The sequence below is a fragment of the Coccomyxa subellipsoidea genome (assembly GCF_000258705.1).
Source record: "Coccomyxa subellipsoidea C-169, whole genome shotgun sequence".
NCBI classification, from domain to species: Eukaryota; Viridiplantae; Chlorophyta; class Trebouxiophyceae; family Coccomyxaceae; genus Coccomyxa; species Coccomyxa subellipsoidea.
Window position 1 is genome coordinate 348,558 of NW_005178030.1, and position 26,888 is coordinate 375,445.

The window sequence follows — 26,888 nt, forward strand, 5'->3', positions numbered from 1 at the left end:
TAGCCTGCATATGCATGCAGAACTGTCCCTAAGCCTGAATTGGCTGAGAGCTTCAGGCTTCCAGCTGAAGAAGCGATGCTAGAGTGTCTGGACATCATTTCTCCGTGAGTATTCAGCCATTCAATCGGAAGGAGATACGAGGATATGCATGCCAAGGGACACATTAGCTTGGAGTGACATGGCAGGGGTTGGTAGAACGCTGTACTTCGGAACGGGCGTCTGCGATGGATTCTGCAATGGTTGTTTCGGGTGCATCGATCTGTAACAGTACTTTGATAGGACTCGAAGGATCTGACGTACGGTCATGTTGCTGCTCCGAGAAGGCTAGCGGTCCGGCAGGGCTTCCGAGACATTCCGGGTGCCCACTAGACCGCACCGATACGTGAAGCGTAGCTTTTTGACCGTCTGAAATGGGTCATGACGGTGTTTTAGCTCGTTGTGTTTACCAACGAACACCAGTCGAAGGCATCTACCGGCTCGTTCTGATCGCTGCCTTGTTGGGCCTGAGCTGTGCGACAAGCCGATCTGCAGACTTTCTGCCAGGTCCAGATCACTGGGACGACATACCAGATGCGTTATACGAGGTAAAATCTCGACGAGTTGTAAAGCTGACAACAATCGATTGAGTTTACAACCTATCTCCTAGACTTCAGCACAAGGCCCATTTGAGTACTTGAAAGTCAAGCGAAGCCTCTACGCATTCCTTTTTATGTTTTTGAAGAGATATTTGGGATTCTATGTATCTCTTGGGTGCTTTGTAATCCGTTCGAGAGTCTTAAAAGCAAGATCCCATGCTGTCTCTGCTGTTTCCTTCTCCTGATCGAGTCTGCTCCTCCCAGCAACTGTGCAGCACCTGTCGCGCAGGTCATTCACGAGAGGGAGGTGGTCACGACCATACCTCCAGGAGACCTCAAGGGCGTTCTGTTCGCCCTCCCCGGCTGCCTGCAGCTGACCACAGAATGGGGCTTCCAGTCAGCAACCTGCCCCAGCTGCCATGGTGAGGCCCTGAAACAAACGTTACCCATCAAGTAGTCGGAATCGTGATAAATCAACTGTGCCAAGGATGACTGGTGTGTAGCAAGATCTGGAAGCTGGCCACTGCATCTAAGTGGGTTCAGTCCATTTGAATGAATAACTGGGCATTAGTGCTGCTTACTGGCTTGCTCAGGCCCTTAAAACAACCCCAGCAAGCCTGCGTCATGCTAGAAATCCGGAACCTAGGAGCTGGGCAGAGGGGAGGTCTGTGCTTTGAGAGTGCTGCATGCATCCTAGTAGGGCATGCAGCCAATGCTTGACTTACCAAGGGGGACCTCATGAGGGAGCCTCAGATCTCAGGATTCTGGGGTGGGCTTCTGGTCCGCCCAGAGCATCCTCAAGTTTGCTGGCCAACTTGCTAGGGGAGGGTCAAGTCTCTGGGCTTCCCCAGCGGCAAAAGAAAGCGCGGCCTAGGCGACCTTGCATATTTTTGGTAATTTCAAGGGTGCCCCGGTGATTTTAGGTCTTAAAGGTACCATTTGGCACTACCCCCGAGCAGGGTTAAATTTAAAAAGAGGGAACGCGCACCCGGGCGCGTTGTCAGGTAGTCAATGACCAGCTCGGTCAGCTTGCCCTCCTCCCTGGGGGTCCACCTCCCTGGGGGTCCATGCACCCGCTTTTAGCGCGCCACCGAGCTTGAGGGACTTGGATTTGTCGCGAAATCCTGATGACAGCCGTAGTTTTCTGTGCAGGCATGCCGGAGGAGATGCTGAGCGTGTACAGGGCGGCGAAGAGGGGATATGCGCTGGTGGCGCTGGGTGCTCATCTGTCAGAGGCGGAGCAAAATTTCCACTGCTTCAACACCACCTGGCCGCCCGAGGCCCACATTGAGCTGCCCGAGGTGGGCAGCTTTTCGGGCATAGCATAAAAACAAAGTCATGTATCTGTCTCACGTAAAGACCTCATACCATATTTTTGAAAATCTCTTGTGCGCGCTGTCAGAGAACGCGCGAAAGGCTTCACAAGATTTCGTGCTAGCGGGCCTAGGTTGCAGCAGCTCAATAAAGGGGATTCCCTAAATCAGTAACAGGTAGAAGCCTGAAAAAAGCACACAATGTCTGAAGTTCAGTCTGCACTGAGCAGCAGTATGAGCGTGCTGGGGGCCTTGTGGTCTTCAGGTGGCAGGCTTGCTTTCCGAAGAGGTGCATGAATCTTAAATCTTGGAGTCTCTACAGAGGTAGAAACCATCCCTCACAATAAGGGCCGGCAGCTTTTTGTATGGCGGCTGAACGGCGACACTTGCTGCACAGCTGGTGTGCGCTGTCAATGCATGCAAGAGACTGCCGCAGGTCTCTGTGGCGCCAGGTCTAAATAAAGTTGACAGCATGACAAACACATTTTCTGCACCATTCACCGCTTAAATACTTCATCGTCTGAGCAACACAAGCGCAACGATGAGTTTGCTGCACAGCTGGTGCACGCGCTGCGGTTATGGCTAGAGATTGAGAGGCAAACTTGGCCAGAGGCATGTTAGAAAAGATGAGCGTGGACATTAGTGTTCTGCGGCGTGTGTTGTGCGCCACTGGTGCGTGTCTGTGCTGGCAGGTCTAGGTTCTGGCAGCATCTCAAACACATAGTCCCCACCACCCATGGCTGAAAGGGCAGATGGTAATTCCTTCTGAACATATATATATATATATGAGCATAATTGTGAGTGTGCTGTGCAGCTGGTGCGGACGTTGCGGGCAGTGCTGAGCGCGCGCGACTGGTGGCACCTGCCGAGGTTCGCGTTCGGCTCCTCCCGGGGCGGCGCGATGACCCTCATCCTCGCGCTGCGATTCCCCTTCCAGGTGGGGGAGATAACCATCTAGAATCCACCCGACCCTACCGCAAGCCTCATTCAAGTTGACCTGGACAGCAACTGGTGCTGATATCCTGGAATGGTCTCTTCTGACTCGATTTTGGTTTGCGCGTTAGCACACCGGGTACTTGGGAAGTTGTGCTCTTTGTATTATCTACTATTCCGCTTGGCATTGCCCGCACTAGGCTGTTGCGCATGCGCCGCTTGATTGATCAAGGCTCCGTTCAGTGGCGGACTGATCTGGCATATTTGCAAGAACAAACTGCGTTCATCATTGTATGGGGTAGAACCAGGTGACAGACGGGTGACTAACGCGTGAGAACCTGCTCCTGGGAGAGGGATTCCTACTGGACTTTTGAAGTTCAAATGAAAAATTTGAAGTTTTAAATTATCGCAGGCGGTGGGCAGCATGGTGATGGGGATGCGGCCGGAGGAGGTGATGGAAGCTGCCCTGCAGCCGCGCAACCTGGCGAGCGGGGCGCAGTGGGCGTTCCCTCCCACAATGCTGATGTCAGCGCGCAACGACCAGGATGACATCATCGGCCTCATTAACCGCACAGAGGCCCACCTCCAGAGCCAGGTGTGCTGCCAGCACTTCAAGCATTTATAGCCCAGCACAATGCATATGGTACAACCCTTGTTGAATCTCACAGCGGAAAGCTGATCCAAGCGCTATGAAGACTGAGCAATGAGTGGCATGCAAGTCTGCTTGAGACACGCCACTTAAATGACGTGCAATTGCTAGGTGACAGGCCTGAGAGTGCCATGGACAGCTGAAGGGCAACCTGCTTATTCAGGAGCATAGCTGATGAAGCAAGGTTGATGGATGCAAAGTTACTAGATCAAATCTGCATAACGCAGGCAGCTGTGCTGGTTTTTGCTGCAGGGAGTCTTAGTGCAGAGGATTGTTATGGAGCCATATGCTCTGTCGCCATCATTCTTCAATCAGCGCATGAAGGGGATCGATGAAGAGACGTCCGCGGCCATCTTTGAAGAGCTCAAGGCTGTGGGCGTTGTTCTGGAGGACAACCAGAGCCACTTTGGCCGCTACGAGACCTGGTGCGACCATTTTCTGAAATCCTGCTGATTCCCTTGAGCTTGGTTGACATGTTTGCAGCGCTGCCATTTTACAGCGCTGGTGTGATAGATTATCAGTGCAGCCTTGTTGACTGCTGAAGCCCGGAAGATGCTGCTGTGCTGCTCGGTAGATGAAATCAGTGCAGGCATGACCAAGCCAGGCCCGCCTTCGCATTCTGCCTTTCCTACCTGGTGCTTTCATGTTTAGCAGGTCAAGCTTGCACATTAGGGTCCAGTGGATTACATGTACTGAAGTCTGATCCATTGTATTGCAGGAAGAAGGCTGAAGCCCAGCTAAAGAAGATACTGCTGAGGCATTTTCCAGCCGATTTGGGGGCGAAGAATGGCAGCCGGGGATATGAGCGGGCATTTAGGGAGATGCTTTGGGCCAGCGAAGCCAGTGAGTCTCCTCCACCCTTCATTACCTGAGAGCTCTGCAGATATTGTTATTATTATTATTATTATTATTATTATTATTATTATTATTATTATTATTATTATTATTATTATTATTATTATTATTATTATTATTATTACAGTGTCGGCAAACCCAAAGCCCGAAGGCCATAGGGCAAACACACAGAGTGTCTGCAGCCACATCTGTGGGGCCTGAAGGTCTGGTCTGCAGCCCATATGGTATCATACTAAAAGCAGAAATTGTTAATATAATATAATATACTACTGGAAGTGCTACATTGCATGCGGCGTGCAATTGACCGGCATTCTGGGAAGTTCTTGGAGACTTGCCACATGTCCAGCGCTTCTGGGCACGAAGTTCTGGGCGGACCAAGAGTCCATCCTGGGACCCAGAAGGCTGAGGGAGATCTCAGGAGGATTCCCTTTCAGATGTCAGACCTTGAACACCCCTTAATTTTCAGAGGTGCAAACCCCCTTCCAAACTCCAGAGGTGGATGACTCATCATCTGTGTGTTCATGGGGGCAGTCCACGAGCTGACAGCCGAGCACATGGACGAGATGCTGGACTTCTTCGAGAGCAGTGCCGTCAGCGATGAGTCACCGATGCACGACGCGCACCCCTTCGTACAGCTGCCCGCGCAGCCTGTGCGGGTGCAGAATATGACAGAGGAAGCATCTGCAGCAGTAACAAATGGCACCGCAGGCGCGATGAAGCATGGACATATGTACAAGCACCACAGCCATGCGCATGCTTTGGGGGAAGTGCACAGTGTGCAATCAGTTCCTGTCACCGGCAGATGATTGGATATATTTAGCACAATGTTTGCCATCCTGATATCCACAGGCTGTAAGGACCGTTGAATGTGAGCTTTGCAGAAAGGAGTCGTGCTATTGTGAGAGTCCTGCCTGCAAACATATATCCACCACAGGGCACACAGCTGAGCCCCGACGGCACGTTGCACCCAGTAAGTGACGCTCTGGTGCTGCTGTTTATATCTACGTGCAAGCCACCGGTGGGCCCACCAGTAGGTCGAATGAAGATTACCTATAAGACCTACAGACCATATATGACGGGTGAGTAGGGCTGGCACCGCTTGCGCACAGAATTTCAATCAACCTTGGGAAGAGGCAACCTTGAGGAAGCTTCGGACAGACCAGCGATGCCAGCCGCAAAGGTTGTCCCAAGACGATCTGTTCGGGCTTCCAGGATCTGGTGCCAGCATTAGATTTGGATAAACACGTGATATTCAAGTGACGTCAACAGATGCACGGGGGGTCCATATGGTCCCCAGACGTACCGGCCGAGCAAATGTCGGCCGTTGCACAAATCTGACATCTGAGGTCTTGAGTGGCTGCCGGCATGGCCAAAGACTGTTAATGGGAGCTATTCTATCTTTCTGACCTGTCCAGGAATATCGCTTTTGCTTGCAAAGGGCCAGTCCAAATACAGGACCCGCGAACACTTGTTCCAGATATGATGCCAGCGTACGCAATGCCGCAAGCCATCCAGAAGGGTGGTGTCAGGACATACGGAATGGATTACTCGTCCATGTATGGCGAGTTTTTGCCGAGCTTCGCGCCGAGCAAACGTGCAGCTCGTGTGAGTGTGAGCAGCTCCGTTCTCATGCCGGCAGACCTTGGAGTAGGTTGGAGGCACTCGATGCAGGCTCCTCTCCTGTGGCAGGTACGATTCAGTTCATCTTCCGTAAATTTGCTCATTTCATGGTGACCTCGCCTGCTGAGCTTGACTTGTGCCATCACAGGGAACGTGGAAGCAGGCCGCAGATTACGGACTGGCACCTGCTCTGAGCTCGACATGGAAGATGATCCTGCTCAGCGACGGTTCTGTCACGCGTCACCTGCAGCTAATGACTGGGCACACCGTGGATACGGTGAGTCCTTGGTTTTCTGTTGCATTTGGGTGTCGATGGAGCTGTGCTGAGTTCACCAAGACCGGCCGTCTCACAGCAGTGGTGCCTCTCCAGGAGTGCCTCGAGCAAGTGGACATTGGTATGAATATGGCCGGCTTACCAGACAACGTCGGCGTGGTTCCTGGCCCGAGATCCCAGCGAGAGGTAGGACTTCGTATTTTCCATCGCTGCATCAAAGCACCCTGGAAATCTTATACCAAGCGTGCACAGTGCCTCTTTGTGACGTAATTTTCGTTGCAATGTCATATGTTCTGCGTGTCTTTGAGGTCTGATGTGCACGCGATTTTGCTTGTCGTTGAAATAGAATTCCGTTTGCCTGTGCAGCTGCATCTGAGCGTCAACGGAAAGGCGCTGGTGTGTGCAACCAGCTGGTGGAACACGACTGAGATCTCCCAGTACCTCGAGGCAAAGGAAAAGCTTATCTGGATCAATTTGTCAGCGAACCGCACCGAGCTCTACAGGGAGATCACCAATGTGTACTGCGGACACTCACCAGACCTTGAAAGGTGCGCCTTCAAACAAGTGTTATTGCCCCTGCGGTCTGCAGTGGAGTCCTTAATCTGCAAGGCAAACCGAGAGGCAGGAGTTTTTTCAAGGCAAAGCATGCGGCGTAGAGAAGGGACGGTGTGCCTGCCATTGTAATAATCATGCATTTATTCCCAGCCAAGGAGCAATTATTCCCTGGCGCGCTGCATTGTTCAATTAGTCAACAGGGCACAGCTGCGATGTCTGATCAACAGATTTCAAAATGGCACTGGAACTCCAGATTTCAAAGTCATTTTTGAATTCCTGCAGGCGCTTTGGGCATGAGGGGCCGTTCTGGGGCAGGGAGTACATCTTCTGGCGCAACGGACAGCCACTAACTTTGATCCACGAGATTTTCTCTCCAGCCCTCGTGGAATATTTGGGGCCTCTGCAGGTTAGATAGACAGCTTTTTCAAAATACAGCTTTCTCAAATCCGAATTCGGTGGCGGCTCGCAACATGCATGCAAGGGCAGGAATAATCCTGGCATTCACAATGCGAGCTTTCAGAGCTGTGTGTGGGTCGATTCACTTAGCCATTGTTTGGTGGGCACCTTTCCTCTCAGCAGAAGGCAGCTGTCTTCCCTGAATCCATTTGTCCTATCACACTAAGTAGGAGGCTGCAGAGGATGTCACTTAGTGCCAAGCTGGCAATCAGAGGATCCGTGCTAAAGCTACTGTCCTGCTCGGGGCCTACCGTAAGCTTGCTCTCCGTTGCAATAGGACTCAGCATGGAACATTCAGCCCCTCGGAATCAGACCATGCCCTTTTGGGCTTTCTCTGGCTGTCCGGCATTTGCTTTCATCTGGAATGCATTACATAATGCCCATTCATTGCCACATGGCGTGACTACAAGACACTGTTTAGTGAACAATCCCTCAGGATGTGCATATCTAAGTGTTATTGAGCAATAGAACAACAGACTTGATGCTTCAAGTATTTAGAAGGGCCAACCCGTGGGTAAGCTGCTTGTACAAGGGTAAATTATAGCGCAGAGGCGTGTGTATTTGCTGGCCAGTGGACAAAGTGAGATAACAGACAAATTGGGTTGGATGCAATATGGAATTATGTCGACCATGTGCCACTTGATGTGCAGCCCCATGCATCCTGATATGGGTGAGAGCTGTCTGATGGCTCATGGGACAACAATGGGAGTTGCATCTTGCTTGATTGACTGGTTTCAAGCGCTCACTGCGCCAAAACTAATAGCATTGGGAAGCTGCAATTTTGTTAGCTGTTTTGCATGTAATTGTTGATCCCACCACTGTAAAGGAGGAGTAAATGAGAAATGTGAGAGAACTGAAGACTCCGCAATGCGACACACTGTCGCACACTGGAACACACACCGTGACGGCTGAGCTCATGACTCATTCGGAATTGCACGTTAGACTACAGTGTGCATATATATGGCATGGCCATGAACGAATGCAGAGTCACATCTTGGCGGCATAAATGAGTACTTTGCATTTGAGAGCTGCCATCCCAAATGGCAAATAGATGCGAAGACTCTGGGGGTTGCGCTGTAAACTTTACAGCGCAATTCAATTGCACGATTTTGAGCGTCTCCAGAGAGCCAAGCTGGCCATTTCTTTACGGACCCATTCTAAAAATAGTGAAATCCCGTTACGGGGACAGCGTTCGTCATCTCGACACTCTGGCCAGCTCTGCTCGTAAGGCCTGTCGGTATCCCAAGGCCGGCCGATGTAGTTCCCGGCAATATATCACCGAAATTCGTCGCTTGTTGAAGGGCCTTGCAGGCCTTGGCAAGAAGACAAGATGTCAGTTTGCACGATGTCCCTAATCCACTCAAATGCAGCAGCCCACATTGACCCGCGCAACGCTCGCTGCATCCCCAAGTCTCTTGCCAGTGCGAGAATTCAGAGTAGATGTTTGACAATTACAAATGCAGTCCGTGTGGGGGTGAGTGGTGCTCACGCTCTGTTTTCCGTGACACCGGCGGTTGATCCTGCAGAGTGCTGCGGTCTATTTACGTGATTTTCTTGAATACGTGAATACATACTAACGTTTCATTGCATTTGTAGGCTGATACAGATACCATCCGTACTTCAGAAGCAGAGGTGAATGGCAAGGGTGGCAGCGTTGCGACAGCTCCGTCGATTACCTTTGGTGGCACCTTGCTCAGGGACTCAAAGACCTACGACGATTGGCTTCGAGACGACTGCACCGACAAAGTTGTGGAAATTGCTCCACAGCTGCAGGTAAGGACATTCAGGTTTCTTCGCAAGCCAAAAGTCAGTACTGCCTGAGATGCATTGGATCAACCCAGGTTCATGCTTGTGCTTCGTGAACGGATCTCTCTACATGTGGGCAGGATGGCACAATTGACAAGCTCGCGATCCAGCGCATCAGTAGTGCCGGGACGACCAGCATCGAAATCTTGGACAGGGTGTTTACTGAGTATGCAGGCCGCACTGCCTTTGGCTACTGCGAGCCTGGAAGCTCCCTCTACACCACAGTCACCTATGCTGCCTTCTGGAACCGCGTCAAGGTGTGCCAGCTTTTTCCAGGGAATCACATGCATTCAGCGCACTCGCGGCAAGACTGCGCATGCTTCTTTCCACTTCCAATTTTTGGAAATTTTAGGTCTCATAGGTTGCATTGTGTCTACATGATGTTCAGATGCAAGGCAGACCTTCCTTGTCTCTGGTGCTCGCCCTTTCTTGGTTTCTGCATCCTTCCCTAGACTTAGTTTCATTAACTTAGAGCGTGTCGTGTATTTTTATAGGCACTGGCCGCAGCATGGCAGGCGGGAGGAATGGTCTCAAGGGGAGAGTTTGTCGGCATCTCTGGCTTTTCCTCCCTGGACTGGGCCACTGCTGACCTGGCATGCACCTACAGGTTGCCCTTCCATACACCTGATGTTGGCGCCTTTGAATTTTGAGTCCCACACTTTGTTGGTTTTCATATTCGCCTTGTCTTCGCTGTCATGATCTATGCATGTCTGGATTGTGCCAATTGTTATTGTGCCCACCTCAAAGAAGCCTGCCAGAGTGAGAACAGTAAAATTTTACACCTACTTCTCAGGATTGGAAACCATGCCCATGCTCAATTTCTCAAGTTCATTAGTCAAACGTTGGAGGATGTGTGTAGCGGGGCTGTGAGCGTGCCGCTGCCGACAAATATTGCAGCGGAGGATGTTTTGGACATCATGGCAGACGCAGACTGCGTGGCTCTTGTGGTCAGCCTCCAAGAAATTCCTGCTCTTGCCGGAGTCCTTGGGGGCTGCGCCACCCTCCGCAGTGTCATTGTCATGGGCAGGTGAGACCTTCTGCTCGGGCGGCTCTTTTATTGGAATGCCAGTCTTGAGGAACATATACAAACGGAAGGTATTGCAGTGAAGAGCACTAGCGGAGAAGGGGAGCTGATCTTTGAAAGGCACAACATGCATTTTGAACCAGATTTTGTCGGGTTTGCAGCAATTGTAGTGCCCGAGTGCCTGGATTGAACATCATGTGCAGCGGTCAGGCTGCTGAGATGGGCAGTTCTAAAATCATTTATCTCAGCCTGAAAGAATCAGTTTGCATACTGCTTCAACGCTGCATAAAGGTTGCATAATGTGGCTTAAAATGAGATCATGGCGAGAAAACTGGTTTTTATTTCGCTGCAGTGACGCCGCAGAAGCCAAAGCATCAGAGGCCTTCAGCCTGCTGCAAGCAAGCGTGCCCCCAGCATGCGCTGTGACAACACTCGAAGAATTGCTTGCCAGCAGCGACAGCGCATCTGCACAGATGGCCGTTCCTGGGCAGAACGGGGCGAGCGTAGACCCAATCATGAGCCTCCTGTACACCTCGGGGTCTTCAGGCCGTCCAAAAGGGGCGGTATACCGAGAGCACATCATCTTTGGGATGATGCAGGCGAGTGTATCTTCCTGCTGATGTCACATCATGCCATTTTCTTAATGCACAAATATTGGGGGATTCACCGGCAATTTAGCATTTTGATTTGACTGCAACTGCTTGTGCACAAAGGAGGCTGGGGACATCAAGGAACTTGAATGCACGAGCATGGTCTGAGAAGGGAGGGACATTTTCCAAAATGTCCATTCGAAATTCAATCTTTACTTTATTGTCTGCCGCAGGACGTTCTTGCCGGGCGGGGCAGCGCAGGGGGTGTTGCACCGGTCACTTTGGGCTTCATGCCTCTCAATCACCTGCTGGGCCGTGTCAGCTTGCTCACGGTATTGACCCTCCCGTGCAAAGTTTGAGAAAGTGCCACATTCCTTGCTTTCTTCCCATGTTTGAGGCGCAGTACTGCCTGTGTAAATCTAGTTCTAGAGGAAATGGTTCCTGTTATCAAAAGACGCAGCAAGGAATTTGTAGTTCAGGTGTAAGATTCTGCATCGTAAGGGAAGAAAATATCGCAGCCTGTGCATGCAGTCAGAGCACATTGCCTCTTCCCAGGAGCGATCAGCAGTTACTTGCTGTTACCAGGAACTGCTGGCAACAAAAATTTGCAAAGTGCACTCCTGAGAGCAACAGATGTTCTTATGCTTCTGCACGTTATATATTTATATTCAGGGTTATACAAACCCTAAACATAAACCCTAACTCTATATAAAAAATAAACCCACAGGGCCTGCTGACGGGAGGCCAGACATACTTCCTGAAGTCTCCCTCGATGGGAACATTCTTCGAGGACATACAGGAGGTGCAGCCGACAGAAATTGTGCTGCCTCCGCGCATCTGCACCCTGCTCTACGAGCACTTCAACGAGGAGCTGGATTGCATCACTCAGGCAAATAGCAGCACTGACACAGCCAAACTGCGCCAGGTGATGTTCTGAGCCGTTCATCCCTTTTGGGATCAACCATCAGGTTGCATGGAGACTGTCATGCGGCAGCCTGGGGGCCTTGCAGGCGAATTCCTGTGGGGGAACAGCAGATCATCCTGCTCTTGAGAAAGGCGGCTTTTTGGAACGGAAGCTTTGAATATTTACCAGCTCAGTCACAGGAAAGTGCTCACCCGTTTCATACCAGCACGGCATGCCAATGAGCTAATGCAGAGAAGCTGACCTCTCTGCTGGATGTGCTCGTTTCCTGCATGCATGCACCTCTGCATTTCCCGACCCTGACAAGGCCACTTGGTACAACGGCTGCAGCGGTCGTTGCACGCATTGATAATCACTCGATATTGAACAACAGGCAAGATCCTGCAAATGAAAATGGGTTTTGCGGGGGCAGGATCTCATCAGGAGCTTCCATGCGGAGAAGATGGGGGGGCGGCTGCTGTCAGCATCGACAGGGGGGGCACCCAACGCCCCAGAAGTGATGACCTGGCTACAGGAAGTGCTGGGATTCCCAGTGGTCAACAACTATGGCTCCACTGAGGGCGGCCTCATGACCCTGGATGGCAGGGTCCAGCACAGGTGACTCACTCAGTGTTTCTGTCTAAAAATGCAGTCTTGACAGGCTTTGCATTGCAGCGCAGTGAGCCCCTAGACCTTTCTGTAGGAGAATTCTGAGCCCAACGATGTAGCTGCAATGTCCTGAAAGCCAAGCTGCTGCTGCTGCAGCTTCTTTTGCCTAAACCTCAAACAAATAAAATCCATGCCTGCTGCTCCTTTCAGAGGCTCTGCAATTTTGTGGCAGCGAGGCCTCTGAGGCCTTTTCAAGTGCAGCAATTAGTCATAATCTTGCGTCTTCGGTTCTGCATGCATCTGTCTGGCCTTGCATGTCACTCCTGCTTGCAAAACCTCCTGCACATAGCCAGCTTGAAGCAAGCATCTTCTATGAATTCTTTCGAAAATTACTGTCCTTGAGGTCCGTTTTTGTGTTGCTTGCGCAGCTATTGCTCTCCTTTCCAATTGCAGCCGAGAGCTAGGCAATCTCTGTTGCTTCTGGTGTAACGCTGCCGATATCAACCACCATTCTTGAAGAAGTTTATGCGAGAACAGCTGTGTTTATTATAAATTTCATTTTGGTGGTGCAGCAAGGTGACAGCCTACAAGCTTGTGGACGTGCCAGAGCTGGGCTACACTTCAGCCGACAAGTCCAACCCGCGGGGCGAGCTGCGCGTGAAGACTCGCAACATGATCAGCGAGTACTACAAGGACCCCGAGGTGACTCATGCTTATTCTTTATTATTATTATTACACGCTTGTCCTGCCAAAAAGCAAGGTACGTTTTGCAGACAAGCTGCAGTTAAAGGCTGCCACAATTCTACCACTTGTTGGACTCGCCCGATCCGAGCCAGACCCAATCAACCATGGGCACGTGCTCAGTATTTATACCGCCCCCCGCCAGCCGGGGCCAAGTCATGCTTGGTGATAAGTAAACTAATCAACCAGCGGTTGATTGGGTCTTGCTGGGATCTAGCGAGTCCATCAAGGGGTAGGAGTACGGCAGCCTTTAATTGCAGCTTGCCTATTGGCAGTAACAGCATGCATTACTATCAATTATTGACCCTGCACTCAGAGAGGTAGAGTCTGGCGGCAACTTGCCATGTCTATCCCACATGCCAGATTTTGCTTTTGCAGTGCAGCTCTCTTGTAAATCATTCCCAGTTTCCCAAGCGATTACCTGAGGGTTGGGGGATGATTTTTCTAGAAAGAGATATTCAATGGCAGACTCAAAAAGTTTTGAGATTTGGTTGGCGTGTGCACGCAGGCGACAAAGGATCTGTTTGACAGCGAGGGCTATCTCATGACAGGGGATGCCATGGAGCAGATTGCTGAGGGCAACTTTGTCTGGATTGACCGAGTCAAAAACATCCTCAAATTGTCACAGGTACACGCCTGTCGCTGCAACTTCTTATCTGCATCAGTCGCTGTTCAAAAGGATGGTTGGATGCCTGTGCTGGGGCAGGTTACACTTAGCACACCCCATGACCTGTAGTCAAAGAGCAATGACAACCAGGTCAATTTTAACGACAATAAGAAATCCGTTAGGCAAGGAGCACCGGGTTGAGAAGTTCTTGGCTGCAGTTATAACTTGCTTTTTGGCTTGGTGAGAAAGGGAAAGCTGGGAACAACTGGTAGCATGTGCCATTCCGGCGCCTGTCTCGTCTTGTCTGTCTGTAGAGATTGCGTGAATTTGTCGCGTCATGCATTACTAACATTTTTGCATGCATGCGCAGGGTGAGTACGTGTGCGTGTCACAGCTGGAAGCCACCTACACAGCTGGCAGCCAGGCTGTCGCTCAGATGTTCATGTATGGCAACTCCCTTCGCGAGTACCTGCTCGCTGTCGTCGTGCCAACCAGCGGTGTGCATAGATCCCTCTCACTTTATGTGTGCATGCGCAAGACTTGGCATTGCATTGCACAGCTTGCTTGCCTGGGAAGCTGTCCCTGTCATGCCATGAAGCTGCGGCAGGCTCCGCTTATCGACCGAAGCTGCTTGAACTCCCTGTTTCTGAGGAAAATTGGTCTTTTTATAGGCGCATTGGGTTTCTGAAATCCCCTATTTCTGAGGGCCCTCCCATCAAGGTCATTTAGAAATCCAATTTGCTGTGCTTTCTAAATTTCTTTTCTACTGTACCTGTCTTGTCACGTCGACAGACATAGGGGGACTTTCAGTCCTCAGGTTCCAACACCTTGCTGCTGGGTGGCAACAGAGTATCCAAACGACAAAAGAAAGAAAGTTCAGTAGAATCTGACAAGTTTCCCTTTGTGCCTGCTACAGAGCTCGCAAAGAGCATGCCTGCGGCCAAGCTGAAGGAGCTTCTTCGCACTGAGATCGACAATGTGGCACGGCTCAAGGCACTGCAGGTATATTTCCCAGTTACTCTTCTACCTCAAGCCGATATGACCTTGGATATATTGCAAGAGGCACTTCTGTTGAGCTTCAAAACTTGGATTTAAATCGCATTGGGGTTATGGCATTGATTGGGAAGCCATCGTCAGGCTCCAAAAAGCTCAGAAGGAAGCCGCATTCCCCAGGCATTCAACTGTGCAGAAAGATCCTGCTTTCAGCCCCGCTCGTACTTTGTAAGGATGCACTTGAGTGCGTGTATTCCAGCCAAGCAAATGCCTTCTCAGCTTGAGACAACTTTAAAACTGGCTTGCAGGGGTGTGAGATCCCCAGGGACTTCATTGTGGAGCTGGAGCCCTTCAGTAAGGAAAACCACTTGCTCACCGACAGCAACAAGCTCGCCACAGGGCGCCTCAAGAACAGGTGCACACATTTGTGCCACATCAACTTCTGCAGTGAATGTAAAATTGCAGCAAGTGCACCCTTGACAAGTATTGCAGGAGGCTAGACTCATGGGCAATCGCAGATGCATGCAAGAGCGCTGCATTCTTGGCAGTGACTGTACTTACTTGTAGCCCGTGCATTGGAAGAGGTTGGCTTTACATATGGTGTGCGCATAATAATTCTCGTTTTATGTCGCGTCGGATACAAGGCAGGTAATCATTCGACATGGGGAAAAAATTCGGTTGTGCAGCGTTTCTGAGGTTTCTCGATGCACCAATCATTAGATGTCAGGGGCTGATATCCATGCCGGGCGCAGGTACGGTCCTGAGCTCGAGGCGATGTATGCTGCGTTGGAGGCTCGCGCGCAAGAGGCGCTGAAAGCTGCAAGGGAGAACATCGGCGGTGGCACTGTGCAGCAGAGTGTGCTGCAGGCGCTTGCCGCCACTCTCGGCACAACAGCTGATGCAGGCGACGACTCAGCAGGTGCAACTCTGACTAGTGTTTCTGTTTGTTATGTTATTTGACCAATTGACGTGGAGGAATAGGATGATAGCAGCTTTGTTTTACCCGGGTTGTGACCTTGTGAGAGGAAATACTGATTCAGAGCAAGCGCGCTGAAAGGTGCTGTGGTGGGAGATATGGAGCTAGGGCCATCCTGCGTGCTCAGAATATGTGTTCAGTAGTTCAGCAGACACGTGTGTCGATTGGTGGCCGAAATTCCTGGAGTGTGCTACACAGAGGGCATGGCAGCACATAATGTGTCATGGAGAATGCCTTCCGCCTCCCTGCATCCTCAAGAAGTGTCCCCCCAGGAAAATTACGAAAAATCTTGCAACGTGACTTCTATGACTAATGGAATGAGTAATGTGTATAACAGAGGGCCTGGGCAGCCTGGGCAGCTCCAGCTGGGCGCAGCTGGGCGGTGACTCACTGGCGGCCGTCCAATTCGCGCGCCGCGTCTCCGACGCTTGCGGCGTCAACCTGCCGGCCTCCTTCGTGCTCGACAAGAGCCAGACGCTGGAAGCCATTGCTGCACATGTGCAAGCGCTCGTCAGGTGCTTTTGACGTTCTCACTTCCAGCAGCAATACTTTGTTAAATGCTCATAATTGCATGCTCCCAACACTTCGTGCTGGCAACTGGTAGGCTTCCCTGGTAGGCCATTCTTGCAACCAATGCACTATTTTGGCTGTGGAATTCTTTTCAGGAGAGTGTCATGTTCTCAGCATAAATTATGTCTCCTCGATCGCGTTGGCTGCTGATTTCATGCTCGCAAGTATGATCTTTGGGGCAAAGTGCACGAGTTGATTTTCTTGCACTTACATGCTAACATCCTTTATTTTGTTTTTCTGCTTGCAGCGGCGGCCTCCCTACCGGGCCAACATTCGCGAGCATTCACAACGGCGACACTCAAACCATCCGGGCGGCCGATCTGCGGCTGGAACGGTTTCTGTCAGATGCTGACATGGCGGGAGCAGCTGCCGCAGCGCCTGCCACTCAGCTTCCCGTGCAAGCGGAAGTTGTGCTGCTGACAGGCGCCAACGGCTTCCTCGGCAGGTTCCTGCTGCTTCAGCTGCTGCAGAGCGTTTCGGCCAAGTGCGTGTCAGCTTCTAGCCTGCTGTGGATCCAACGATTGCTCAAATTCGATGCTACACAGTGCTATGAAAGCATGGAAGGAGGCCCCACTTCCTGATGTGAAGAAGTTGTGCTGCAGTCTGATTATGCTGCCTCAAGCTGTGCCTGAAGTAAGAGCGCTGTTGCATCCTGTGACCTTGAATATGACGAGGGCAATCTTACATTGCCCTCCTGCACTGAACATGCACCACCATTGTCTCTGCATGCCTATCACGTGTGCACCGCTTGACGTGTTCGGCACATGAAGTGTCTCTCTTGACATGTATAGGCCGGGCGGTCGGGTAATTGCAGTGGTGAGAGGCAGCAGTGATCAGGATGCGGCGCAGCGATTGAGAGCGGCTTATGACGGAGCAGACCCGGACCTGCTCGCTGCATTCGACTCCCTCAGCACAGACCACCTGACCGTCTATGCAGGTAGGGCAGATATTACAAAGTTGTCGCTGTCAATCACCACGCAGTGACGCATGCAGCACGTCTTGTATTCTGACAGGAGTTGGTTAGTATCCCACAGAGCATGTCTTCCTTGTCTATGCGTTCCCTGCTTCAAGTGGCATCTAGCAAATTGGCCAACCCAAGCTTAGGGGAAAGTGACCTTACGTGCAGCCGGGAAGGAGATTGCTTCAGCAATTGAAGTTTCATGTTATAACATGCTTGTTACAGCACAGAGGGTCAGGTGTCTTGCAGCATCTCCTCAGTACTTCTTGCCTGCCTTGGCACTATAGTAACTACCTGCCTCCACATCATGCGCAGGTGACCTGGCCAAGCCGCAGCTGGGTCTGCACGACGGAGTCTGGCAGCATCTGTCAACCTCGGTCGACACAATCGTTCACAACGGTGCTCTGGTGAACCATGCCTTCACTTACGAGCAGCTGTTCGAACCCAATGTGCTGGGCAGCGTCGAGGTGAGCCTATTTCAAAATTTAATTCAATCTGCAGGAGTGTGAATGCTGCAAATGACTTGGTGGAGTGCCTCATCTAGACGTGCAGGCTTCAGAAGAGAGCAAGTGTCTGCGCTCGCTGCAGCCTTGCACTATCACTATGCTGCTACAGTCTAAAATTATACGGTAACTGCAAGCAAATATTTGAGGACCAAATCCTGTGTTTGAGCAATTCCAGCCCGTAGCTTTGCTGCCATGCTGTCATCCTGTGCAACAGGCACACCCCATGACCTGAACGCCACTTTGGAAGCGATTCCAGAAATTCCAGAATTCAAATTTGAAAAACGTGTGCTGCAGGTGATGAAGCTGGCGCTGAGTCAGCGCAAGAAAGCGCTCACCTTCCTGTCGACGGTGGGAGTAGTAGCCGGTCTGGATCACCCAGAGGCAGTGCTTGAGACCGAAGATGGGCCCTCTCTCTGCAGCGAACACCCTGGCGACGGCGGCTATGCTGTAGGGTGAGTTTTCACTTATTTTCCTTTTCATTCTCTGCCTGACACCTGTACAAGTATCTTATAAGTGGGTGCAGCAGCTTTATCGGGAGTTTCAGCTGCCTCAAAGTTAACAAGTGAGGAGGGCCCAAAGAGAGCAAGTGAGGCAAGTCTATCCACTTCACCTGAATTTTGGAAGGCTCCAATAATCAGAGCGCTCCTGAGCCCCAGGGAGGCAAGACAGGAGAGCTACTGTGCACATGGGTGTCTGTCGGCTGCGCATCAGTATACTTTTGCATTCTCTTCTTACTGGTCTGAAGGCGCTGTGTGTGTATCACACCAGGTATGGGGCGAGCAAGTGGGCGGTGGAAGTTCTGCTGCGAGACCTGCACGATGACCATGGCATCCCAGTCTCAATCTTCCGCTGCGGCATGATCCTGTCACACTCCAGGTGCACTTCACAAACTTCCCCTCACCATTTGTAATATTCGCTGTAATTTTGGGCCCGTGAGGAGACACTTCTACAGGAAGTCAGTGGCAGCCTCCATGGGGTCTTGCTTGCTCGTCAGCTTGAACGGATGGTGGCAGCAAGTCATGAATTTTTGTTGGAATGCAGAGGCAGTGTGCTCGCAAGCCTGTATGGAGCATGGTGGTGCCTGATAGTGCTGCAACAAAGATCCCACAGCACTCTCTAAGTGAAGCTTCATGGCAGCTGCCTACATTGGCTGGCAGTTGCCCAGCTTCCACATGACAGGCAGCAGCCTCTGAAATAACAAGGACTACATTGCCAGACAACAAAAACACTGAGCCACTGCTGAAGACACCCGTCTGTGAGGCTACTACATTTGCCTGCAGGTTTCTGGGCCAGATCAACCCGACGGATTTCTTCACGCGGTTGCTGTGCAGCATCGTGTACACAGGGCTGGCGCCCAAGTCATTCTACGCTCTACCCCACGGCACGGAAGAGCACTTTGACGGCCTCCCGGTCGACTTTGTGTCAAGCATCATCTCGGCTGCCGCCCTGGCCGAGCGGTCCGGCATTTCCACCTACCACGTGGTCAACCCCCACTGGTACACCCCCCCATGGGATCCGTAGCTGTGCTGTTTGTTGTCGCTAGTTTGCTCCATGAGTCCTTTACCTTCGGCACATGTTGCCGCAGAAGATGGCTTTGTCCAGGCCACCCCTCTTTGAGATGCGTGTTGGCTGCAGTATCGTTTTTGTGCGAGAAGGACCCCTCAAGGTCTCGATTGGGAGGCATGTTGTCTGCACATGCCCGCAGCACTTTATTACTTCCGTCTTGCGGGTCAATATCGCTCTTGGCCTGATAAGGCAGCCCGTGCATGCAAAAATTTGGCTTCACATGGGTTGCTGCATTCCCCTCTTAGCACTGAAATTGGCACCTTTGAGGACCAGCAAAATTTCAAAATGCAAATTGACGAGTTGCAAATCCCTGCAGGGATGACAACGTCTCGTTGGACGCGATGGTTGACTGGATAGAGGCGGCGGGCTACAAGCTGCAGAGGTTCGAGGACTACTGCGAGTGGTTTGCCGCGTTCAAGGCCGCTCTTGAGAAACTGGACAGAGGCCTGCAGGGCAACAGCAGCTTGCCCATCGTCCACCAGTGGGAGCAGCCACTGGCTCAGACACCCGACCTCAAGTGAGCATCTACACATTCCTGCTATCTTGTTGTGCACTCGGGCACGCTGCAGGACAGCACACACCCAGAGCTGCTCATAGCGGGGACGCTGTCCCGTGACACACTATGTGGCGTTATGCCCAGTGGATAGAAATGCGCAGACCTGCCAGCCCAGCATTGGGTCCTCTGGGGCGCCTATCTACTGGCTTGGACTGTCTTTTGCAACGCTGTTCTTACCAGGCAGCAGGGCAAGCATAGTGAGTGTCGCACTGGGCTTTGCTGTGTGACTGGACTTGTCCCAACATGCCTCTTCTGATTTGCCACTCCTGCTGAGGGCTCCTGCTGTGGCCCTAGGCGTCGCATGTAAAGACAAACTCTTTTGATTGGGACTAATCTTGCTTTCTGTCTGCGCAGGTTTGATGCGACACAGCTCCGAGCAAAGGTGAGCGAGCTGACTCAGTGGCCAGATGTGCCACACCTGGATGAGGCGTTCCTGCACCAGAATCTGAAGCACCTTGCAGCCCTCAAGATGATCACCCCGCCCTGAGTCACATGCAGCTTGGTGTACTTTGGGTCTGGCATGTTCAAAATTGAGTTTCACGGTACTGTCAGTACCTGTATCAGGATTGCTGACAGCTGTGGGAGCAGCCCTTACACAATCAGCCCACCCTGAACTGCTGCTGCGCATGCAGCCTTCTGTGCCTGGTGTCTGGCATGTTCAAATTTGAATTTTCAACAGCAACAGTATCAGCATTACTGACAGCTTCGGGAGCTGTTATTAGGATGATCAACACCTCATGATGTACTGCCATGCATACAGCTTACTGTGCCTAGCGTCCGGCATGTCAAAATTCCAAGTCTCAGAAATCTGCAATTATGTTTAGCCCACCGTACCAGGCTTCTGTGCATGCGTGACACAGCCTGGCACTTCGGGCCTCTAGGAGAATCGTAGACAGTCTCTTTAGAGTCTTAGAGTCACTGAAATGCCACAAGTCCTCTGCGTGGGTGTGCCTTTCTTTCAAGCAAGGGGCAGGATTACAGGGTTTCAAAATCTGGACTAAGTACTTTGGTCCTGTCTGTGTCTGTGTTGTGAACATGCAAACGGTATCTGCTTCAGGAAAGCACTAGATGTTGTTTTTACTGTACAGAAGTGTATGGGTAGAAGTGTCAGGTGTACCATGTCCTAGACTAGCAATGCTTCATTCATTTGAGATCAGCAGACATTGGCTTCTTGCATGAAGGGGCCATGTACCAGCTGGAACAATTGCAGATTCACTCTTTCGTCCTTTCCTGGTGCTCGCACTGCCTATTTGCCTTGCATTCTTTCTGTGTCTGGGGGTATCCAATTCTGAACGCTATGTAAATGTAACAGTGCTTTCACCTATTCAACAATGCGTGCTTCTGATTTTGGCATTGCCATGCAAGTCCTGACGTGATGCATCCAGCAAGACAGGCAAGTGTTTGTTCCGATGGCTTGGATGCATTCAGGAGGTGACCGACGTTCAGTATTTACAAGACAGTGCTGATGTGTTGCATGCATAATCATATATTAAAAATCTTTATAAGTGGCGAACTCAGAGCCCAGAGGGCCATGCATGTTGCACGCAAAATTGCTACCTAGTGTATTGTACAACAGCTTGATTGCCTCTTGACGCGGTTACTCGCATTGAATCTACACACAGGTACATACAGAAACAAAGAAAACGCCAGCAGCAGGCAAACACACAGGCAAACAATTTTCTAGGACAGTATTGAACATCATCAGAGGAAAGAAAAGGCACAGTGCGTTCTGCAGACCAGCTGCAGGCAAAGGCTGCACCAAAACCAAACCCCGTTTTGCGGATCATCTGCAGGATCCGAGCAGGATTGAGTCAACCGAGAATACGTTAGTATATAAACTCGAAACTTGTGAAACCTTGAAACTTGTGCTGCTCCCGGACAGCCGGGAGAAAGACAAACACCTGTCTTTCCTTGCAGCACCGGCTAGATAAGAACTTCAGGCTTACATTTGAAATCTCATGCTTCAAACACTCACAGCTTCTCAGCCTTACGAATCAGCATGCATCAGCTTTTATCGGCGTGTAGCCCTTGCTTTCAAATTCAAACAGGAGCCACCGCCGCCTCGTACTCAGCGACAAATTGGCGGAACTGGCGAGCGATCGAAATGTCTGGGCTGCACCCGGTATTGCGCGGCAGTAGCTCGCACTGAGCGTAGTGCTGCAACGATTACACACAACAGGTCAGCAAGCCAAGCCCCTCGTAGTAGTTCCAGCACTTAGATTAGCAGGGATAAGAAGAATGCAAAGGGAAGAGGGCAGAGCAAGACAGCACGCCAGCACAGCACATCTGCTGGTAGCAATGACATCAGCGCTGATGTCAGCGGTGATCTCAGCGCTTGCGGTCACCGTGCAGCTCAGGAGACACAGGCATCCGCGGTGCATCAAAACCAGCAGTGGAGCCTCCACCGCAATCCAAGAATGACAGAGGAGAAGGGTAGCAAGCCCAAGAAATGCAAAAAGCCACCAACATACATCGAGCACTGCAATGCAGCATTCAAAAGGAGGGGAAAAAGACAAATCTCCAGGTACTCAGCACAAGAATAAATTGTGTCGACATTAAAAATCCTGTAAACTCCTGAAATGATTGCGTTAAGGATGACCTATATTCCATGGGATTGACCTGCCATTGGAAGAAATTGCCGAGGCAGGGAAGGCTGGAGGGGAGGTATTGAGAGGCTGCTGCGACGCACCTAGCCCTGAGGGCTGAAACAAGCGTTTGAATGATGATGAAAAAATATGATAAAAAATCGATTCAGAAAGGCACTCACCTGCAGCAGCTGGTCGGCCAGAACAAGCGCAGCCATTGCCTCAACCATGGGAACAGCCCTCGGCACGACACAGGGATCGTGGCGGCCTCTCGCAATCAGTTCCACCATCTCTCCGTTGCGGCTCACGGTGTTCTGCTTTCGGCTGATTGTGGATGTTGGCTTGAATGCTATCTTGGCCACGATGTCCTCGCCATTGGAGAGTCCCCCCTGAATTCCCCCCGACCTGCGCGCATGCAAATTCGAATTTGAAATTTAAATTTGATAGTTGAAGTCGAGCCTGGGTGCAGGGATTAGGGTGACTACCAAGCGGGAACCAATGAGTGATAATTTTGCCGAGAGCGCGTGCATATTCAAAGCTTCATCCAGAGGAAGCTTTGAGAAAATTCAGTATAATTTAGGATAAAAAACACAGCTTGTTACGCATAATATCTCCTTGGTTGCATGCCAGAGGGACTGCGAGAAGCCAAAAATCACAAGAGCTGGGGCAGGAAGGCAAGGTCCGGGCAACAGCGCTGCAGAGATTCAGAGTTAAATTCAAATTGGCTGCAACGAGAACAGGATTTGCAACAGGTTGCCTGCATTTTGGTATGCCCTCGCAACAGCAAGGGGATCAAAATATCCTTGAGGATCCGATCGCAGGGAAAGCAAGAGGTTGTGGAAAGGTCGATGTACTTAGAGAGCCCTGGCGCAGGGGTGACCAGGGGTTTTGAGGGTTTTTGCGCACCTGTTGGTGCGCGTGCGGATGACTCCATCGTCCATGAAGAACTCGTCATTGTGCTCACTGCCTAGCATCTCCGAGCCGCTGAAGCCACTGCCAATCTCCACGCCCTGCACAGACCGCAACAGTCTGGTTCCAATCATGCCCACACCACTTCCAGGTGCGAATCGGTGATAAAAGGGTAGTGTTGGCATTTAAGGCTACAAAGGCTGAGCACAGCAATCTCCTGTGCAGCTGCTGGCAAAGAAAAAATCATTGGGCATTGCTAATCAATCAGCACCGCATTGTTAGGCTATATGATCTCCAGGGAAGGTTGGGAAAACAACCAGATAGATGAGTGACTGCCTGCAGGGCTGACGCTTTGGATCCTGAGAGCCCTGGCCTCACTGAAGATGAGCACAGGTGCCCAGCAAATGTCTTTGAAAAGAGTCTGTGACAGTGGCACTGATCAAAAGCGTGCCTCTGCAGCGGCACTATTTTTTGCATTGGTAGCTTCACAGGAGCACTGGAGCAGAGGGACTGCTTGTGTAAAGAAGCAGATTGCGGCATGCAGAGACGGTATAATGCTATGCGTGGCTGCAATGCAATATTTTGAAGCAAGGGATTTAACACGGGAGGGATTTTTCAACACGTTCCAGGGGAATCAGCGCCGTGCCTTGGAGGCGGGGAGAGACATGAAGGCCTTGCACAGTTCGGCCTCAAGTTTGTCGAAGACCGGTGCTCCGAGGCCCTTTGGGCAGGCGCGGACCACACAAGTCACCTCCCCTCCGCACGAATCGCCGCGCACCCGCACCTCGTCGATCGCTGCAAACACCCCCCAGAAACCCTCGTCAATCGCCTTTTTTCAACAAGACAAACATTGATCCTTCTGCAGCACTGATGAAGAATAAATCCATAGAAACGGCCTTGTTCACAGCGCTGCCAGCAAGCCTTGAACAGCCCTGACCAGCCCACAGTGAGCTTCAGCAAAAGGAAATGTACTGCCTGCCATAATCTGGCAACAAGCTGAAATGCACCTGAAGCTTATCTTCTATGAACACATACAGAGTGACAAGCACAAATATCCCAATGGCTGCTGTGTCTGTATTTACCCATTCTTCAAGCAAAAAAGGCAGGTCATCTGCTCTCAGGTGACACGCTGACACCTAAACCAAGAACCGCTTTTCTGTGCTACCATTTTGCAGCCTGCCTGTGCCCTTGCGTTAATGACAGCGCAGCAGCAAGCAAGCACACTGGCTCTGTAAGTGTGGCAGAGCATCGCAGGAAATCCATGTCTGTGCCATCTCTTTTCTTGAAGTCACACGAGAGTAGGAAAACTCTGTTCCATTCTCAACGGAGTTCAGTTTGGGTTGATGATATTGTGCAAAAAAACTCACCTGCGTACATGGCCTTGGCGGCTTCGGCGTCAGGGCAGCGAACTTTGTTGGCTTCAATGTCTGCCAGAGTGAACGTGGAGTTGTCGACAGTGCAGCCCACGTCTTTCACCCTGCTCACATATGCAAGCACCTGCACACACCCAGCAACATTGATGCTGCTGTTTGCTGTGCAACAGAACAGTACTGCTAACAGGAAAATGGTGTCAGCAGCCGGGATTCACACAGCATACAGGCTGGCTCAGACAGCACTCTCTTATGCCTCTGAGTCCTAAATAAAATTGGCGAACAACTTGAGAGCACTTTCTGGGCGGACAACACTGCATCCCAGAGCCCAAAAATACTAAAAAAATTGAAGTGTGGGACGTGAGATCCCGCACTCGCAAGCTGCCTGACATGCACTCTAGGATATTGTCACTTGAAAGCAGACTGTTTAAATTTGCATTTCTATGGAGCAGACCAGCCGAGAACTGCTTTGAGTGCATGCTTTGTGCCTGATAACTCGCTGTACCTGAGATGCATAGAGACTGCTCTGCTTTTTTCCTGTGCACTCTCTAATTGTGTTGGCAGTAGGAGGTGCAGGGTGCAGGTTTGAGAGCAAGAAACTCACCTCGACACCAGCAACGATGCGAAGGAGCTTCTTGGCGATGGCGCCTGCAGCCACTCGGCCGATGGTCTCGCGCGCAGATGACCTGCCTCCACCTGCCACCTGTAAAAATTCACAGATCAATATGCCTCCAGGGCAACAGTGTGCAGTGAAGGCTCTCTCATGCAGGTCACTAACTGTGGCACTGACAGTGGCACATGCTGGCTGTGCATCACTCTGCTGTGAAGCTTTTTTTAAGTGAGACGGCTGAGAAGAAATGAATGATGTGCAGCCGCATTTAGAGAGGAAGCACTACAGGTGGCAGTTGTGCCTGCAACATTTGTACTCCCGCTGGTCAGGTATGAGTTAAGAGAGTGATCGTACCGCTCTGATGCCGTACTTCATGTCATACGTTGCGTCCGCGTGGGATGGACGGTACGCCACGGACATCTCTGAGTAGTCCTGTGACTTCTGGTCGGTGTTGGGGACCATGATGCAGATGGGAGTGCCCAGCGAAATACCATCTGAGACACCAGAATAGATCTCGCATGTGTCTGACTCCTTCCTCGGCGTCGTGATGCGGCTTTGACCTGGCCTTCTCCTGTCCAATTCTTCCTGTATCATCAGAATGGATGCATAAATTGGCATACGGATCTGTCACTGCACAGGACAAAATTGCAGCCATCTGTCCGTGATGGACTGATCTATCACGGACCTTTTATGGCATGGTCATTGGAAAGAAACTTTGCGGTCCAAAATGTAGCAATGATTCTTACCTGTATTTCCTCCTTTGTGATGGGAAGTCTGGGTGGCACGCCATCGATCACACAGCCAACGCCCTTGCCATGGGACTCTCCAAATGTCGTAACCCTAAAGGAGTGACCGAAAGTGCTCCCAGCCGCTTTCGTGATGACCTTCGTTTGACGAGAGGGCCTTGGGATCGTGCGATACCCATGTGTCAGTTTATGCAGGCTGGAGGGCTGCACGCCGCATAAAACCTGCGAGGTTCGCATGGCGGAAGAGTGCTTGAAACAAATTGGAGCCAGTTCAAGTGTTGTGGAAGGGACGAATGTAAGGCTATTAAATTGATGTAAAACGAATTCAGGTGTCTTCTTTGCTACCTGGCTAGATGTTGAAAGGAAATCAAAGCGCCCTGCGCCAGCGCCTGCAATTAGCGCCTGCCTGCCGCAGGGCTACGTGGGAAATTATGAACTTTGAACTTTATGGTGACAGCCTGTCACTTCGCTTTTAGCTTTGATCATGCGTGGAGGGCTGCTGTGCAGCCAGATCCAGGTAAGTCACTGCCTTTGATGTCTTACGTGACAGTTTGCCCCTAACGAGCACTGCAACACCTGTTGCATTACGTACTCCTCAGCACAGGTGCAAGCAAATGTACCCGCCGTGACCCTCTGCATGCATGCCACTCTTTCCTTTTTTTTCGCCAAAATCTGCTTCCACTAACGCTGGGCACTGAGGCCCTCTCACATCATTTGACATCACCACCATTTTCAGCGGACCCTGTCATTACTGCACAAGTACTACCAACTTTTAATCATCTTTAAATATCACTTTTCTATGCACGTATATTGCACCCGCCTTGGATCAGCAGCCCCTGGGCTGCCACCAAGCGACGAAATAGTGGGGTCTGAATGTCAGCAGCTGTGTGCATGCTCTTCAACAGAATCTTGCATGCCATGAGAGTGAGTCTTGTTTGCACCAGCAAGGACAGCAAACAGCTGTGAGCATTTCGCCCGGCAGTACAGTGCAGACAGCTGTGACATTGAGCTGCATGCTTGAGGCGACAGGATGGG

The 26,888-nt window shown here is 51.1% G+C and overlaps 2 protein-coding genes across 2 annotated transcripts; one reads left to right on the forward strand and one right to left on the reverse strand.

Moving 5' to 3' along the window:
- Positions 1 to 111: 111 nt before the first annotated feature.
- On the forward strand, positions 112 to 20,120 carry COCSUDRAFT_48249 (hypothetical protein; the record flags this gene model as incomplete). Its single annotated transcript, XM_005645531.1, has 29 exons — positions 112 to 584; positions 865 to 997; positions 1,728 to 1,876; positions 2,703 to 2,825; positions 3,234 to 3,416; positions 3,723 to 3,895; positions 4,189 to 4,313; positions 4,857 to 4,981; positions 6,094 to 6,222; positions 6,586 to 6,767; positions 8,928 to 9,003; positions 9,117 to 9,293; positions 11,378 to 11,575; positions 11,985 to 12,169; positions 12,733 to 12,862; positions 13,410 to 13,529; positions 13,879 to 14,005; positions 14,425 to 14,510; positions 14,810 to 14,916; positions 15,254 to 15,420; positions 15,815 to 15,992; positions 16,295 to 16,531; positions 16,839 to 16,984; positions 17,321 to 17,472; positions 17,806 to 17,963; positions 18,280 to 18,387; positions 18,792 to 19,007; positions 19,394 to 19,594; positions 19,988 to 20,120. Exons 1-29 carry the CDS (start codon positions 411 to 413, stop codon positions 20,118 to 20,120), a joined length of 4,398 nt encoding a protein of 1,465 aa, XP_005645588.1. The 5' UTR covers positions 112 to 410.
- A 944-nt stretch (positions 20,121 to 21,064) lies between these two features.
- Positions 21,065 to 26,183, reverse strand: COCSUDRAFT_30232 (chorismate synthase). The gene is made up of 8 exons (XM_005645532.1): positions 25,854 to 26,183; positions 25,462 to 25,692; positions 25,102 to 25,200; positions 24,495 to 24,624; positions 23,774 to 23,922; positions 23,125 to 23,228; positions 22,401 to 22,623; positions 21,065 to 21,790 (listed from the first exon to the last, which is right to left on the reverse strand). Exons 1-8 carry the CDS (start codon positions 26,088 to 26,090, stop codon positions 21,674 to 21,676), a joined length of 1,290 nt encoding a protein of 429 aa, XP_005645589.1. The 5' UTR covers positions 26,091 to 26,183; the 3' UTR covers positions 21,065 to 21,673.
- Positions 26,184 to 26,888: the final 705 nt, after the last annotated feature.